Consider the following 15,654-nt stretch of genomic DNA (forward strand, 5'->3'; position numbering starts at 1 on the left):
ACTTCCCCTTGCTCGGCTGGGTCTGAGCCAGCGTGTGCCACGGCGGAGAACTAGCCCCACCGCACCGCGCTCTGCTGCCTCCGGACACCCTGAACTTCACCCTGCGACCCCGACAGCTGCAGCGGAGCCTCCCCCGGCCCGTCCGTGTGGGCTGTCGCTCCCCAAGGATCTATTTCTCCCGTGGCCGCTTCGCCCGCAGCCCGTGACACGCTCGCTGGGCGGCAAGACCGAGAGTGCCGCTGACTCACGAGTCAGCCACCGGCGACTCCGTAGGGTTTCTGTGCTCCCACTCCGGAGATCCGCATCGTGATTATTCCAGAATAATACCGGATCAAAACTTTCTTCTCTCCACCCACTGGGGGATATAAATATTCGGGAGGGCCGGGAGCCGGGGAAGGTGGGGAGAGGAAGCAGGTGGCTCGGCGGTGTCTGGGACCGGCGGGGCCGTGCCCAAGGAAGGGGAGCGATGGGGAGAGGGAAGGTGGGCACGGTGCGAACCGGCACAGCCGGTGACAATAAAGGACCGTGGCGGGCACGGGGAGCTGACGGGGTTGGACCGAGTTGCAAGTTGTATTTACCTTCCGCCCGGGCGGAGCGCCGTGCTGACTGTCGCTCCTCTCCCCCCTCAGTGAGTCACCCGAGTCCAGAACCGGAGCGAGGGACTAGATTACGAACATGACTTCAATGATGACAGCCATTCCCTCCTCTTCCTAAACTAGTGCCCCTCCTCCGGCCCCCCCCTTCGCGGACGCCACTGCACAGACAGCGGTGTTGCCATTGGCCCACCAGGCAGGGAGTGTCCGCCCCCTTGCGTAGAAGGGACGGTTCTATTGGCTCGGGGAGCTGTCGCTGATCCGGGAGGCGGGGGTGGGAGCGGAGGTGTGCAAGCGCGCGCGGGGCGGGGTGCGCTGCCCTCCCGCGGCGCCGTGCGCAGGGCGAGCGATGCTCTCCCGCGCTGGCCGTGCAGAGGTGGCAGCCTGCGCTCCCATCGGCTGCCGCCGCCGCGCTCCCGCGCCCCTCCCAGCTCGCCTCTGCGGCGCGGAGAGAGGGGCAGGACCTCTTTCCCGAGGAAGGCGGCAGCAGGGCGCGGGCGGCACTCGCGCGAGTAGTTTGGGGAAGAGGTGAAGAAGGTGCTGGAACTGCGCTGTGCCGCTGCCCCCCTGGAGGGGCGGGGAGGAGCCAGTCTGACGGGCCTGGGATCAGCTGTGTCTGGCTGTTGGGAGTGAGTGTGTGCGTGTGTGTGTGCGTGCCCAGGGCGGGTGTCTCTCTCCCCTTAACATAAAAACACGTGTGGGGGGAAAACTTACACCCCATCCCTTCTCTCCGGTATCAGAGGGTGCTGTCGCGGACGAGAGCAGGCTGCTGAGAGCATTCCAGCGGAACCGGCCTGTCAGGCAGGCTCCGGCTCTAGCGGCAGCGCCCAGGGTGCCCCTAGCTCCTTGCGGTGCAGGGCCGGGGCGGCTGCTTAGGCACCGGCGGATAGAATGAACCCGGGTGAAGAACCGCGGTGGAGCTCTTGTTTCTGCGGGATTGGGAGGGAAAATAGTGCAGTTGTGTTTGTTCGTCTTGCTTGCTTCCGTTTGAGTAGGTTTTTTAAAGTTAGTTTGGAAGGACGCTTTCCAGTTCTATATGGTAGCGCTGGATTTTTTTTTTTTTGGGGGGGGGGGGGTTGGGTTTTTTTTCTTTCTTCTTTTTTTTCTGTTTTGGGTTTTTTTTTTTTTTTAATGAGGGTGGTTTGCAGCAGGGGCTGTAGAGCTCCCATATTTTTTGTACAAGCTGTACCTGTTCGTGTAACAGGTGACTAAGTATTTCATTAAAATAATGCGCCCACCTGTCTGAGGGTTAGTTCTTTTTCTTGAACGCGGGTTGTAGAGATAAAAAAAAATACAGCCAGACTACTGTACGTGGTGTTAGAGGTAGTTATATTTTTTTAAGATCATGTCACATGGGCACTATTTGCCATTCTGCAAGTAAAATTTCACTTTGTATGGTGGAGTAAGAATGTTCGTAGGAACCTAAGTAAAATCAGTAGCTACTACAGAGGCTCAGGTGACTGAGTTTAAATGAGGTTCCTGTGCTGTGGTCTGGTGGAGTAGTTAAAGACCTGAAACAGTGCTGGGGGCACCAAATGCACCTTGTGGTCTTAAAGTGACAGATATTGTTTACATGGTGTTAAGCTTGGAGCTCTTTTTATTGTTCAAATCACCCATTTACAATGCTGGCAATACAATGCTAATTACTTTTGTTCCTGTAGTTTTCCAGCTTAATCGGCTTTATTTTATTTTTTTATATAAATTACCAAAATGCCAAAAGATAGGTGTGTAAGAATCAGTGCTAACTGGACAACGCAAGTATCAATAAAGTAAAAAGTTTAAAAGACTGTATTTTCAGTTCACCATTGTCAGTGAAAAAAATATTTACTTGGGAACAAAATCAAAGAAATCGAATCATTCAAATCTTTATATACAAAATAACTTATGTAAATCTTTTGATCCACTTGTAATTTATAGCTTTGGTTTTAGCTTTGTCTTAAGCTACAAACTGGTGTCTAAGAGGTAAAAGAACGTAGTTAACATTCTTGGAACATTATGCTAATGGAAATGAAAGGGGTAAAGAGATGCTTTTTCATTATAATTTTTTTTCTTAATACTGAAACTCTCATTAGGCAGTCATTTGTGTTTGTCGTTTTTCTTCCTCCATTTCCCAGTGTAAATCTGAGGACTGTTTGCCTCTTCTGTTTGCCGAAGAGACAACAAACATAAAATAATGGAGCGGAAGCTTTCTTTCAAAACAGCTCAACTGTTTGCTGGATTCAGCAACACTCAAACCATTCTAAACCAGGTCAAGCCATTCTTTTTGTTAGAAAGCATACAGAGAAGAAAAATAAATAAGAAGTTAATCTTTTAGGCAAAAGAAAAAAAGGTTCTCTTGACTCTGGAATAGATACAGCTATATTTAGTTAATGATTATGTTTATTTTGGGAAGGTTGCAGCAGCCGATTTCATTTTGCGAGAGCATGAACATGCCTGTTGCTGGTGTCACTCTGAAGGCTTTTTCTTTTTGTGTTTTGATGAAGTACCATTAAATCTCATTGTAATCTGTCTGGAGGGGGTGGGAAACACGAGAGTTTTTTTGTCAAGTGAGGCATGTTCACCTGATATGAAAATCTTCATTGGAAGGGTCAGTAAGGCTTCCCTATATGAGACTTAAGTAGCTGAAGCTTTGTGCATAATGAATATGTAAACATGATGAATAGTCACATGCTATAGGATAAATTTGTTTTCCCCTTATTAATTTATCTAACATAAGAAAAGGAAGAAAAGATGAGGATCTTTAACTTGAATTAAATGGATGTAGCCATTAATGGTAAAATAGCATGTAAAATTTTCAAACTAGATGAGGTACCACTACAAAAAGAGTCTTTGTCTAGCTAGATACGTTGTTGTGGAACTAAAGCTTGTTTATTTGAAGAATGATACCAACATAGTAAGTCTGTTGAGAAACTGATGTATCCGTGGTACTCTTGAAGGGACACTTCTACCAAAAGGAGGTTATTACCACCCGGGAGTTGCAATTGTTTACAGCAACCTCACCACTACCACCTTGAAACTCCTGCTGTAACAGTTAGGGCTGCTATTTCTGTGTTTGCTACCAATTGTCTGCCAGAGACAATTGCACCTACTGCAACAGAAATAGCAGAAAAGATTATGTTTTAGTATTTCAGCCAGTTCGTAGTAGAATCCAGCTGCTTTAGCCTGGGTGGCTTGTGGAAAAGGGCTTAAGCTAGAACATTCCAAGAAGATGGCTCTATGCTCAGGCTTCTGCTTAAAAATGTTCTTTCATGTGTCCAGGGAAATCATAAAGAAGTGAACTTGGCCATCCATGAGTTCATGGGCTCTGATGGGCTCCTTCACACCTATGAATGCTGAAGGAACTAGTAGACATGATTGCTCTCAGATCTTTGGAAGGTCATGGCAGACAGGAGAAGTGTCACAATACTAGAGGAAAGCAAGTACCACTCTAGTCTTCAAAGGGGGCAAGAAGGAGATTCCCAGGAGCCACAGGCCAATCAGTCTCTTCTTAATCCCTGAAAAGGTAATGAAACATTTCATCCTGGAGGCCACCTCCACATATGTGGTGGACACAAAGATGATGAAGAGTAGTCAGCATGCTTAACTAACCTGATTGCCCTCTATGCTGAGACAATTACCTGGGTGGATGAGAGGGAAGAGCAGTGACTGTTTACCTGGACTTTGAGCAAAGGTTTTGACACTGTCTCGGGTGTTACTCTCATAGGCAAGCTGAGGAAGTATGGGCTGGATGAGTGGACAGTGAGGTGGCAGTTCTCACTGCACCTCTGAACCTCACAGTCCAGCCTAAATTTCCTGAGCTTGAACTGCAGATCTCCGAGGGTTGTAATCAGTGGCACAGGATCTCATTGGAGGCCTGTCTCTGGTGGTGTCCCCAAGGGCTCAGTACTGGTCCAGTATTGTTTAACTTGTTCGTCAGTGACTTGGATGAAGGGGCAGATGCCTTCTCAGCAAGTTCATTGACAACACAAAGGAGAGCTGTGCAACCTTTTAGAAAGACTTCAGCAGGTTGAAGAGGTGGGCAGAGAGGAACTGTCTGAAATTCAACGCGTCCAGTTCTGGGCTCCTCAGGGCAAAAGAGGCATGTAGCTCCTGGAGCATGTTCAGCTGAGGGTAGCGTAGATGAGGGCTGGAGCATCCCAGCTGGGACAGGGCCTATTCAGTCTGGAGAAGAGAAGATCACATCAATATGTATAAATAGTTGATGGGTGGCTGTCACAAGGATAGAGCCAAGTTCTTCTTAGTAATGCTGAGTAATGGGCAGAAACTGGACCATAGAAACATCCACCTGAACATGAGGAAGAAATTCTCTACTAATTGAGCACTGGAACAGGCTGCCCAGAGCAGTTGTGGAGTCTCCTTCCCTAGAGTACTCAAAAGCAATGTAGACAAAATTCTGACTACCATGCCCTAGGGGATCCTGCTTGAGCAAGGAGGCTGATAACCTCCAGTGGTCTTCTCCTGACCTAGTTGTTAAAGGGGAACAATACTTTCCCTGAAGTAGGTGAATCCTGGAGGGAAGGTTACTCTTTAAACATTGGTTGTTATGCCACTTGTAATGACAGGAGTATACAATACTCATACAATACATTGAATGTAGAGTGTATCTCAGCCTGGTATGATTGACAGCGAAGTCAATTGGAGCTGGTTCAAGCTTTTCCTTCTCTTGTGGAAAAGTTAATTACTATTTAATTTAAAAGTAAAACTTATGTTCAAATACAACTTTTATGAATGTGCTTCTACTCATACCTGTTTCCCCTTAGCCTTTTTTTTTCTGGAGACATGCTCATCTATCTGCATTCACAGGTTTAAAAGATAGAGCCTGTTAGCCTGTTTCAAAGTAGCTTCATTTGCTCTAAACTTTCAAGGTGTTTTTGTGAGTGTGATGTTGAAAAGACAATATTCAAGTGAGATATTTTCAAGGCTAAATAGAGGTTAATAGCTATCTTCTTGGTCAAAAGATCCTTTCTGAATACATTCCAGAATAAAGCTGGTGTGTGAGGAAGGTGAGCTGGCTTGCAGAGATAATGCATTAGTGTTCCTATTTATTTTTGTAGTCTCTAAAGTTCCAGAGTTTGGGTTTATGTCATATGTTACAGGAGAGGAGAAGTACACTGAGTTATTCCTTTCTCCCTTTGTTCTTTTCAGGCTGCCATTGTACTTCTCAAGCAAATAGTCCCAGTTTTGTGTGTATGTTTTTACAAGAAAAATACTTGACACTTGATTTTTTTTTAATTTTATCTTAATGGTTTCTGAGCCTCTGCAATTTCTCAACATCCATTTCAGTTCCAATCCTCTCTTCTGCGGTGCTCACCAAATCCCACTAGCTTTGTGTCAGCTGCAGATTTTGTAAACATACTCATTAGTGAAAAAAATTAAAAGACTTTTGAAGATAACCATGCCCAGAATGGAATTTTTTTGGTACTCTGAAGTGTCCTCAGTTATTAAGCATTCATTCCTGGGTGTTGACCTGCTGTCGTTCGGGCATCCCGTTATCTTTTTGTGTGCCTGTAGTAAGATGATTTGTTTTCTAGTTCTGGCTCTTCCTGGCCTGTTACACAGCCTGCTGGATGTAGTCAAATATCTTTTGTCAGTGGAGCAAACCCAGAATTCTGAACTGAAGCCAGATCTCTTAGAGAATCTATTTTGCTGTTCTTCCTGTGGTTAATAGTGCTCCTATGGCAAATGTGAATTTACCCATCTTTAAACATCCTGTGAGTTTGCTTCTTAAGTACAAGAGGCAGGTAGAATCTATCATTATTAACTTACTCTGGTGTTCCTTTTCAGAATCATGCTAATTACAGGCAATGTCAGAATACATAAAGAAAATTACCATTGTAGAATTTTGAATGTACTAGATTGGGAAAAATAATTTCTTTGCGGTATGATTACAAAGACTATGGTGATTCAGTTTAATCCAAGTGAAAAACAAGTATGGAGGACAATGGATTTTTCTTCAAATAAGGCTCAAGTCAAGCCACTATTCAAAGAATGGCATATACTACATACATCTAATACATGTTCTAATTTGGAATATGCTGTTAGGCTAGAAAGGAAATTTGTCGAGGCAGTGAATATTGTGGGCCTTTGAAAAGCATGACTTGCCCTGAAAATTCTGTATGAACCACAGTTAAACACCAGGAAAATCTTATGACTGTTCTATTAGTAGAATTTCCCAAAATTTGTTTTTTTCTCTTCCACTTTTCTTTCCTACAATCAAATTTGAGTTATGTTCCTCTCTGTTTTACTCACAAGTGTTTATCTTTGCACTTTTCTCCTTCCTTCTTTACAGTTACCTATTTTTTTTTCATTTGCTTTATTTTTCTTTCCAGATTTTTTTTCCTTCATCAGTGCTATTTCTGCCAGCATTATGCACAGTGACTACAAGGTGGAATTACACTATGTAAAAAATACTCATTTTTATAAGCTACTGCTCACCATTTAAACAATGTTTGAGAACCAATTATCAGTGCTTTCTTTTCTCAAGCTACAGACTGGTTTTGCCCAGATGCAAGCATGTTTAAGACAGTGGAATCTAAGTAAAGCTAATTGGTGTTAACAAGTTAGCTTTCATCCTCCCTAAAATGTGGTTTTTGTCATACTTAACTTCATCATATAAAAAGGGATATTCTTGTCCTGGTGACCAGGAAAAAAAATTAAATGGCACAGATAGAAAAGGAAACTGTAATTCTCATTCTCTGAAGAGAAAAATTAGAGATATTTTTGTTTGTTTTCACAGTATTTTTCTAGGTCCTGTTTCATATGTGCTTAGTTTTCAGATTACAAGATTGTGAATCCACAAGCAAGTCACAGGTTATATTAATATTTTTTTTTTCTATTTCTTGAGCAGTAGAATATGTTTGCATCTTCTCAGTCATGGTATCTGTTTTCACATAATGCAATAACAACTGAACACAATTAGAACATACTGGTAAATTTTATAAATCAGTGCACCATATGAAGTAGCAGAATAATGTAAGATTCTCTCCTATCTAAACATGTAACATCCAAGACAAGTCCTGGAATGTCTCATTAGCCTTCTTATCTTAGAAATGTATTTTATCCAAAGTCAGCCTGGTGAATATGATAAGGGAAAACAACAGTAAAATGGAGAGGGAAACGGTCTATTAAGAGAGAATTGTTTCAGTATTTCGTTAAATATGTTCTCAGTGTGCAAGGGCAATTTTATTGTGTACTGTAACAGCGTTTTCCCAGATGAATGACTGCTAACTGCTCAGTTACACAATTTGATTGGAAATACCAACGGCAAGGAGCAGATCTGGGATGAGTAAATTTTTCTAGAGGCTATCAAACACCTGGATAAATTGGAGCCATCTCTGCTGCTACTTAGCTTGCAGAGTAATGACAAGATAAAGCCTTAAGGGTGTTCTGTCTGTGGTCCCCTATGAGCTCATTGCTAACTGCTATAGGTAAGAAGGACTCTGGAGATACTTTTATTTTCTGTTTATACTTCTTACTAAATCAGGTGCATGAACATGAAATACAGCCACTCAAGATGGAAGGTATGCAATTTAAGAGTTTTGTTTTCAGCTGATCTTGTCAATATGCTCTTTCTAATTTAGTGTTCACACTCAGGTTAGGATATAAGAATAGTTTGCTTCTGTTTAGCTTTGAACAACTGATCTTGAAGCCAAAATTAATTGTTCATAAGGGGATGGTGTACAGGACAGGCCATTCAGTAATGCTAATGGAAGAAGTAGATGTCAGCTTTCTGCAACTGTTGTTTACATTGGTCACTGCTTCTAGTGATCTGCTTACACATCTATTCATATTACTTTTAACTCAGAAATTCAGATAAATCAGGTTGATTTTGACTGGTAAAGTAAATTGGATGTGCTGGACATGACCCAGAAATGTGCACTTACATCCTAGAAGGCCAAATGTGTACTGGACTGTATGCAAGGTAGTGTGGGCAGCAGGGAGAAGCCCTCCCCCTCTGCTCTGCTCTGTTGAGACCCCACCTGCAGTGCTGCATCAGCTTCGAAGTCCCAGCACAGGAAGGACGTGGACCTGTTGGAGTGAGTCCAGAGGAGGCCACCAAGCTGATAGAGGGATGGAGCAGCCTCTCCTGTTAGGAAAGGCTGAGAGAATTGGGTTTGTTCAGCCTAGAGAAGGGAAGGCTTTGAAGTGATGACACTGCAGCCTTCCAGTACCTGAAGGAAGAGGTAGAAAGAAAGAGGTAGAAAGACTTTTAACAAGGACAACTATAAGGGGGAATGGTTTTCAACTGAAAGACAGGAGGTTTAGATTAGATACTAGGAAGAAACTCTTTCTTGTGAGCGAAGTGAGGCATTAGAGCAGGCTGTCTCCATTAACTGTCGATGTCCCTTTGCTGGAAGTGTTCAAGGCGAGTTTGGATGGGACTCGGAGCAACCTGGTCTAGTGAAAGGTGGTGCTGCCCATGGCAGGAGTTGGAATTAGATCATTTTTAAGGCTCATTTCAACCCAAGCTATTCCATGATTCTTTGATACGAACCAACCCATTGCATTTTGGCAAAGTAATACTGCTTCAGGCTGTGTTTCTGACATGTTACAGGGAATTTCATTCTTCACAAGAAATGTGATAGGTGAAGGCAACTTTTAATCCAACAGAAAGGTGATTCCAGAAAAAATCATCCAGTCATAAACAGGATATCATACAAGAGATTAATAACTGTGACGAAATTGTAAGTTCGCATGGTCTAGAAATCCCAACGAGTTGTTCAGCCTCTTTACATGTTTCCTACTTTATTACATATAAATTCTGCTACTTAGCTAGCAAGAATGTTGTGTTCATTGTTGCAGCAACTTTGTCTGCTGTCTGTCTGAGAGCTAGAGGCTGTTTGGCCTTTGCGATCTTGTTCAACTGTTAATGTTAAACTTAATGACAGTTAAAAAGCATTGTTTTAATACATGATGTTTTAATCTAGCTGTGTAACATACTTGAGTTAACTTGCAATCATGTTCTTGACAGCTCTGAGTAGGATAGTGATAATGATACTTACTGTCCAGTTTGTCTTGTGCAATAAAAGGTAAGCTAGCTGAGACAGCTAGGAGGTAGTTAGCCTCTGGCAAAGAAAGCTCTCAGAACAGCTGTAGCTATATACTGTCTTCATACCTTGGAAAAATCTTTATACTTTCAGAAACTTATGTATAAATGCAGAAAAAATGTCTGCCAGTAGATGAAAGTTTGAGGCTTAGCACAGACTATTCTAACCAGCTTTGCTAGAGACCTCCTATGAAAAATTACTAAACTCTTCAAGGTTCTACTAGGCTCAAATAGTGCTCCTCTCATTACAGCTCTGATAGAAATTTTAGTAGTTTGAAATAAAATATTTTAATCAAACAATACCCCTTGGGTAGGCTTCCTCTCCCTTATATCATAAAACATGTTCCTGGAGTTGGTCTATTAGATTCTTAATTGTTCGTGGAGATTAAACTACCGGGTCTAGGTTTGATGGTGCTGTTCCAATTTAACCTATGATAGCTGAGGTGTGGGTATGGCACTGCTTCTTAAGCCAAAACCATGCAGTGGTTTTTGCTGTGGGGCTTTGTGGATGTCTAGGAATATGGAGACTGTCACTGCCAGCTTCACAAAGTCACCCTGTGCTTTCCATGAAGAGAAAATTTAGCCCATTGAAGAGACTTTACATCATGGGACACTCCATTGTCCTGGCTGCCAGAAGCAGAATGGTGTGTTAGTAATGTCTAACTGCTGCAACAGTTTGCTGCAATGCTTATGAGTCAGAGCTCTATATCCTTTGCCATGCACTCTTTAATACTCAGGTGGAATATAATGTATGTGTGAGACTGTTATCACAATCAAAACATTGTGTTCTTGCCCATCTGATTTTTTTTTTTTAGGATTTTTAGAAGCCTTTATCAGTCTGAAAGCCTCTAACTGTCTCAAATATAGATGTATCTAGCCTCATGGTTTTCAATTATTTTCCTAAAATAGAGAATAATAAGAATTATTTTTAATAAAAAACTGTTAGTAGGGCTATAACCATTATTTTTAATGCTTTTTGTAACTAAAGGAGCAGAATTGGATACTACTTTTGAACAGTGTTAAAATAATCTGTTTCTGATAAGAAGATACTCAGAGGAGTTAGAAACCTGTTGACACAACTTATCAATGGTTTTCAAATATTTCTGTTATCAACTGTCACTAATTTTTTTTCCAACTTTCACTTCCTCTAGAGCATATAAAACACATGCAGTTAACCAGCCATTCTGAATTTCTGAAAATTTACAACTTCGTGAAAATATCTGGGAGTTTCCTGCAAAATTAATGAGGGTTTTTTCCACTATAAGATTTGTATAGAATGACATACTCAGAGCAATAACAAAATAGAGCAAAACAACTGTCAGGTTAATCCCTGCAGCAGAGAGTTGGAATCTGACAAAAAGTTGTCATCACTTGTTACCTATCACTTGTTACCTATAGAGGTGTTATAAAGTGTCTTAAATGACATAAGAGTACTTGAAGAATATTAATATTAGACAATCAGGAGAAGGATTCAACTAAATTTTAACATACTAGTATCTGAAAGAAAGTAGATAAATTGAATTACCTCAGAGTTAATTTGTTCAGGATAGAAGATGAAAGTATCAAGGAAAATAAGCCGTCATGCAACTGTGGATTTGTACTGGAGAGGTGTTTGTCTAATAGGGGTTTAACTCTAGCGCACTTGCTAATTTCAGTAAATGTAAAGGGATGCATTCAAATGGGTCATCTCTGACTAGAAGCTTTGAAAAGCAGAATGCTTCCATTCCAGGGAGGCGAATAAGCTAGGTGAAAATACAGGCCTTAGTTACAAAGGGCTTGATATTAATACTCTGGGTGATTAAATTAGGTTGATACGTCATTGTTATTATATTGTCCATAGTGCTTATAATTTTGTCCATTGTTTCCTGTATTATTTATTGGCCCATTGTATTCTTATTTAGCAGGGCAAATTGATTTTTTTAAGTGTGTCAGGGGTAGAATCCTCTGCCTCACTATTGCCCTCATGCATTCTAATATGTACTAACAATAACATTAAGGACAATAGCTGTGCACCTTTTGCCCCTGACTGCCATCTGCCTTTTCACCAGGCCCACTATTGTAAACAAATTTTCAAGCAAAGCAGACTGTCAGTGTGGTATGCCTGGGTATAAGTGTATGTTGGCATTTAGGTTCATGAGTGTTAGTATGTGTGGTGTACAGACTGGTAAGCAGCACAGATGCATTATTGTATTAAACTTTCTCAGGAATCTTTCAAAAAACACAGAGAACCTGAATTCTGCTGGTGAACTACTGAACCTCTTCTAAGAGTGGATGCATTAGATGCAGTAAGAATAATTAACAAGGAAGAAAACAAATTTGTGAGTGGATAGATGCAAGCAGACTGAGAAGAGTAGTAAGACAACCATATCCCCACTGACCAAATAAAGTGACATTTAAAAGTTAACTGGAAACCATTACTGGAGTGCTGTGTAAGGAAACTCCAGGGACAAGGAAAAAATTTAATCAGTTACAAAAAATAAGCTATCATACAGCTAGATGTAAGGGATATAATGACAAAATAACCTCCAAGCTAGCAGCAGTTTAGTTGGAGATGCAGTTGTGTAAGGACTGAAACAGGTATAGAACACATGGAAATCTCTTGCAAAGAGATTTCATTGTGAGATTTCACTGCAAAGCATTCATTGTCCTGCATCACTGTAAACAAGCCAAGCTATTTTTTTGGTCATTAGAAAATTATTAGGGGCATTATTGTTAATTAATTAATTGGCATTTTTTATCATAAATTGTCTTTTTTGTGAAAGGTGATAATGGTTCTTGCAACAGGAAAATTGTTTTGAAGTAATGATGAGAGTTAATGTCTCTTCCCTCTTTCAGCAATTCTTCCCACTTTACTCCCACTATAGTCAGCTGTTGCCGTACCTGTTCTAGAGGACTTGCAAAAGACTAAGCTTTCTACTTCTGCCATGATATAGGACAACCAGGAGAAGAAAAAAAACTAGGTACTTTCGTTAATCCTGTTTGCTTCTGCTGCCTTGCATCCCTCCAACTCTTTCCTGAGAAGCCAACGTTATGCAAGTAGGAAGTAAAACTGACTCTTCAGGTTGCATAGGTTGCTGAAGCAACTGATTATTTCTGTCTTATCCCAAATAAATCAGGTAGTCTGCTCTTCTGAGTTGCTTCCTACTTTGCCTGGGCCAAAAGCGATTTTTTTTTTTTCCACTTGTAAGACTGAACAGGCTGCATTTTAGATCCTAGGAAAGAGCTATGTTCAGAGCAATCTAAATAAAGATTGCACAGGCATGTCTGTTTCTGGAGCCACTGCACAGAGGGAGGACTTTCCAGAAGAACCCCTGAGAGCAAAGGTGTGGCACAAATCCTTGCACAAGGCAGATTCAAACTAGAAGGTTAACCCTACATACACTAGCAGCATGCTAAATTCAGAAACCATCCCAAAAGTTAAATAGAAATTGTCCACTTAGAAACTGATTAGCTCGTTGGGCAGACGTCTAGCTAGTCTCATTGCTTGGGGAATTGACCTGCAAAACCTGTGTTTGTCACAGCATAGAATTTCTAAATAAAGGAGTTGGACCACATGCATGAGTAAGGGCAATAGCAGCAAGTAGTCATTCCAGCCCAGCTATCAAAAACTTGTGGACTATTGAAGAATAACCCAGAATATTGAAGAATAACACTGGGTTTCACTGCTACATCCACAGAAAATAACACTGATAGGATGTGAAACTCTATTACTCTCGCAAATCTAGAGATGCGGCTCCATTATCAGCATCATTGATTGTTATTCCTTGCTTCCTGTATATCACCCATTAAACACGCAAAATTTTGGCCGCTTTGAAGAATGAAGGATCCCTCCAAAAATATTGCTCCTTCTACATACCCACTCTCTTTCCTATATCTATTTCCTGTGGGTTAGAGTGGATGAGTTTTTTTATTTTTGGGTTTTGTGGGGGTTTTGTCCATGTTTTTGTTTGTTTGTTTATTTGTTTTTTGTAAATCTGCCTTTAAATATACATGAAATCTGGTCACTTGCATCTGTGTTTCTAGCTGGAATGCACGGTCTGCCTAGAAGAAAAATGGCTTTTTTCCTACATGAGAGAGGAGCTGAGGAAGCACAAGAGAAGGTAAGACAAAAGTCATAATGGGAATAAGAAACAAACCAAGTTAAACTAAATTATGGGAAAATATTTAGGCCAAGGAATGTAAAATGGAGGTTCCTGGCAGTTAGTAGGAATATTTGACTGGGCCAATTCTTTTGCGTCCTCATGGCTGTGGCTGGTGTAGGTTTTTCAGGTAGCTCACATATAACTTTAAAACTAACTTCAGTGCTTTGTTTCATCAGATAGCATACTTGGAACACCCTGTATAAGCAACTTCACACAGAAGCAATTATGATTGTAGTTGCTTAGAGGATGATCTTAGGGATAAAGAAAACTTAGTAGAGATTGTAAACAAGTAACATTTTTATCATGCCACTGTGGCTCAAGTACACTATTATTTTTTGTTATGGTTAAAGGAGTGTTATAACAATTTAAAAAACAAAAGCGTTAATGCAGCTGCAGTTGTGGAGAGGCTGAATGGAGGGTTAAGGCAATCCACCTTCAGAGATCTCAAATTTCAGTCATTATGAAAGTGCTTTTTTTCCAGGCATAGCTTATTCATTTCAAGGATTATGTTGTTGTGTAATTTTACTCAAAAAAACAACCTGGCTATTAGTAGATGCTGGTGGGTAGAAAATTTGTTGTTAAAAGGACTGTGATTCTGATAGTTACCACAAGCCGTGCAACAGACTATACAACCTGCACACCAGTTTAGGTTTGTCCCTCTTTGGAAATTCTTTTATTTTTAACTCAGGTAACAGCAAGTGATTTGCTGCCAAAACATGGAGCTATGATGCACATAGCTACCATATTTTCTTGTCCTGACAAATACTACTTTCACTGGGTTTTTTGTACCTTGGCATAAAGAAAGCGGCATTTAATTGCATTGGAGTAGACTGTATTGATATTCCTGTTCAGATCCCTTACACTGGCCTTCTTTTTATGTACTCCTGGCATATGGAGCCACATTAACACGTGATGGTAGAATTTCTAGCTAAGCATGCCATGATGGTGCATTTTCTCCCTCCACTGTTTCTTTATGTCTGCAATTACACTGTGGAGAATAACATTCCTGTGCTGAAAATGTAATTTGGCCAAACATGTAAATTCTTGCAAGTTAGATAATCCCCACTTTCGAAAGCACAAAGACAGCATGCAATTTCCCTAAAAAGAGAGAATAAATTAGTGGCAGATATATGGACAGCACATAAAGGTCAACTCTTTATCCAATGATCTAGGTGGCAGAAATGTTGAATCTGTGTTGATACAGTGAATTTCCTCTTTCAGCTCAATAATTTGCATCAATTATGGGAAGAAGAGGGATATTTTGAAGGCATTCTGTAAAATAACCATGGTCAACAAGAATTTCGACAGGTAGGTTTAAATACTTGTAATTTTAAATTTGAGTTTTTTTTAGAAAACAAGCCATCCAAGAAAAGATAGTGAAAATAAATAGTGACTTACCTTATACTTGTAATGATTTGCTGAGTAACTTCCCGAGGTGGAAGTGTTTGTAGAAGATGTACTTCGATTTCAAATACAAGCAGGGTTTGTAAACATATTCAAATCACCGTGCACATGGCAGCTTTGTTTGCTCCTAGAACTTATGCTAGATTGGTTATATATTAGAAATCCTATGCAAAAGTTACATTATTGTGCAATTAATATCTTCAAAGATTTGCTAAAATACTTTGCGGTTTTCTTTCTAATACCATAGAAGTTCTGCTATCCATCCAATCATAGATTTTTGCATTACAAAGTTATTTTGGTGCCATCTTCAAAAAGCACATTACAAGTATGCTTCAGTATTGGGCCTTGCTGGCTTGCCTGCTAGCTGGTTGCTGGCTGGGTGTCTGTGACTGTTCAGTTCCAAAAGAGCCATTTTGTGGTTGTGGGGTTTGGGTTTGTTTTTTTTTTTTGCAATATGATTCACAATCCA

At 40.9% G+C, this 15,654-nt stretch overlaps 2 protein-coding genes across 2 annotated transcripts in view; one reads left to right on the forward strand and one right to left on the reverse strand.

Annotated features, from left to right (window-relative positions):
• The window catches only part of SMARCA2 (SWI/SNF related, matrix associated, actin dependent regulator of chromatin, subfamily a, member 2), a 117,806-nt gene extending 116,972 nt beyond the window's left edge, over nucleotides 1-834 (reverse strand). Inside the window, exon 1 of the mRNA XM_054002914.1 lies at nucleotides 579-834. The gene's annotated coding sequence lies outside the window, so the exon portion shown is untranslated. The remainder of the gene's footprint in view (nucleotides 1-578) is intronic.
• The window catches only part of LOC128822293 (uncharacterized), a 36,307-nt gene continuing 21,119 nt past the window's right edge, over nucleotides 467-15,654 (forward strand). Inside the window, exons 1-4 of the mRNA XM_054003983.1 lie at nucleotides 467-570; nucleotides 862-1,222; nucleotides 13,663-13,739; nucleotides 15,003-15,089. Of these exons, the coding sequence (XP_053859958.1) occupies nucleotides 467-570; nucleotides 862-1,222; nucleotides 13,663-13,739; nucleotides 15,003-15,089 (629 nt within the window). The remainder of the gene's footprint in view (nucleotides 571-861; nucleotides 1,223-13,662; nucleotides 13,740-15,002; nucleotides 15,090-15,654) is intronic.

The sequence above is a fragment of the Vidua macroura genome, chromosome Z (assembly GCF_024509145.1).
Source record: "Vidua macroura isolate BioBank_ID:100142 chromosome Z, ASM2450914v1, whole genome shotgun sequence".
NCBI classification, from domain to species: domain Eukaryota; kingdom Metazoa; phylum Chordata; class Aves; order Passeriformes; family Viduidae; genus Vidua; species Vidua macroura.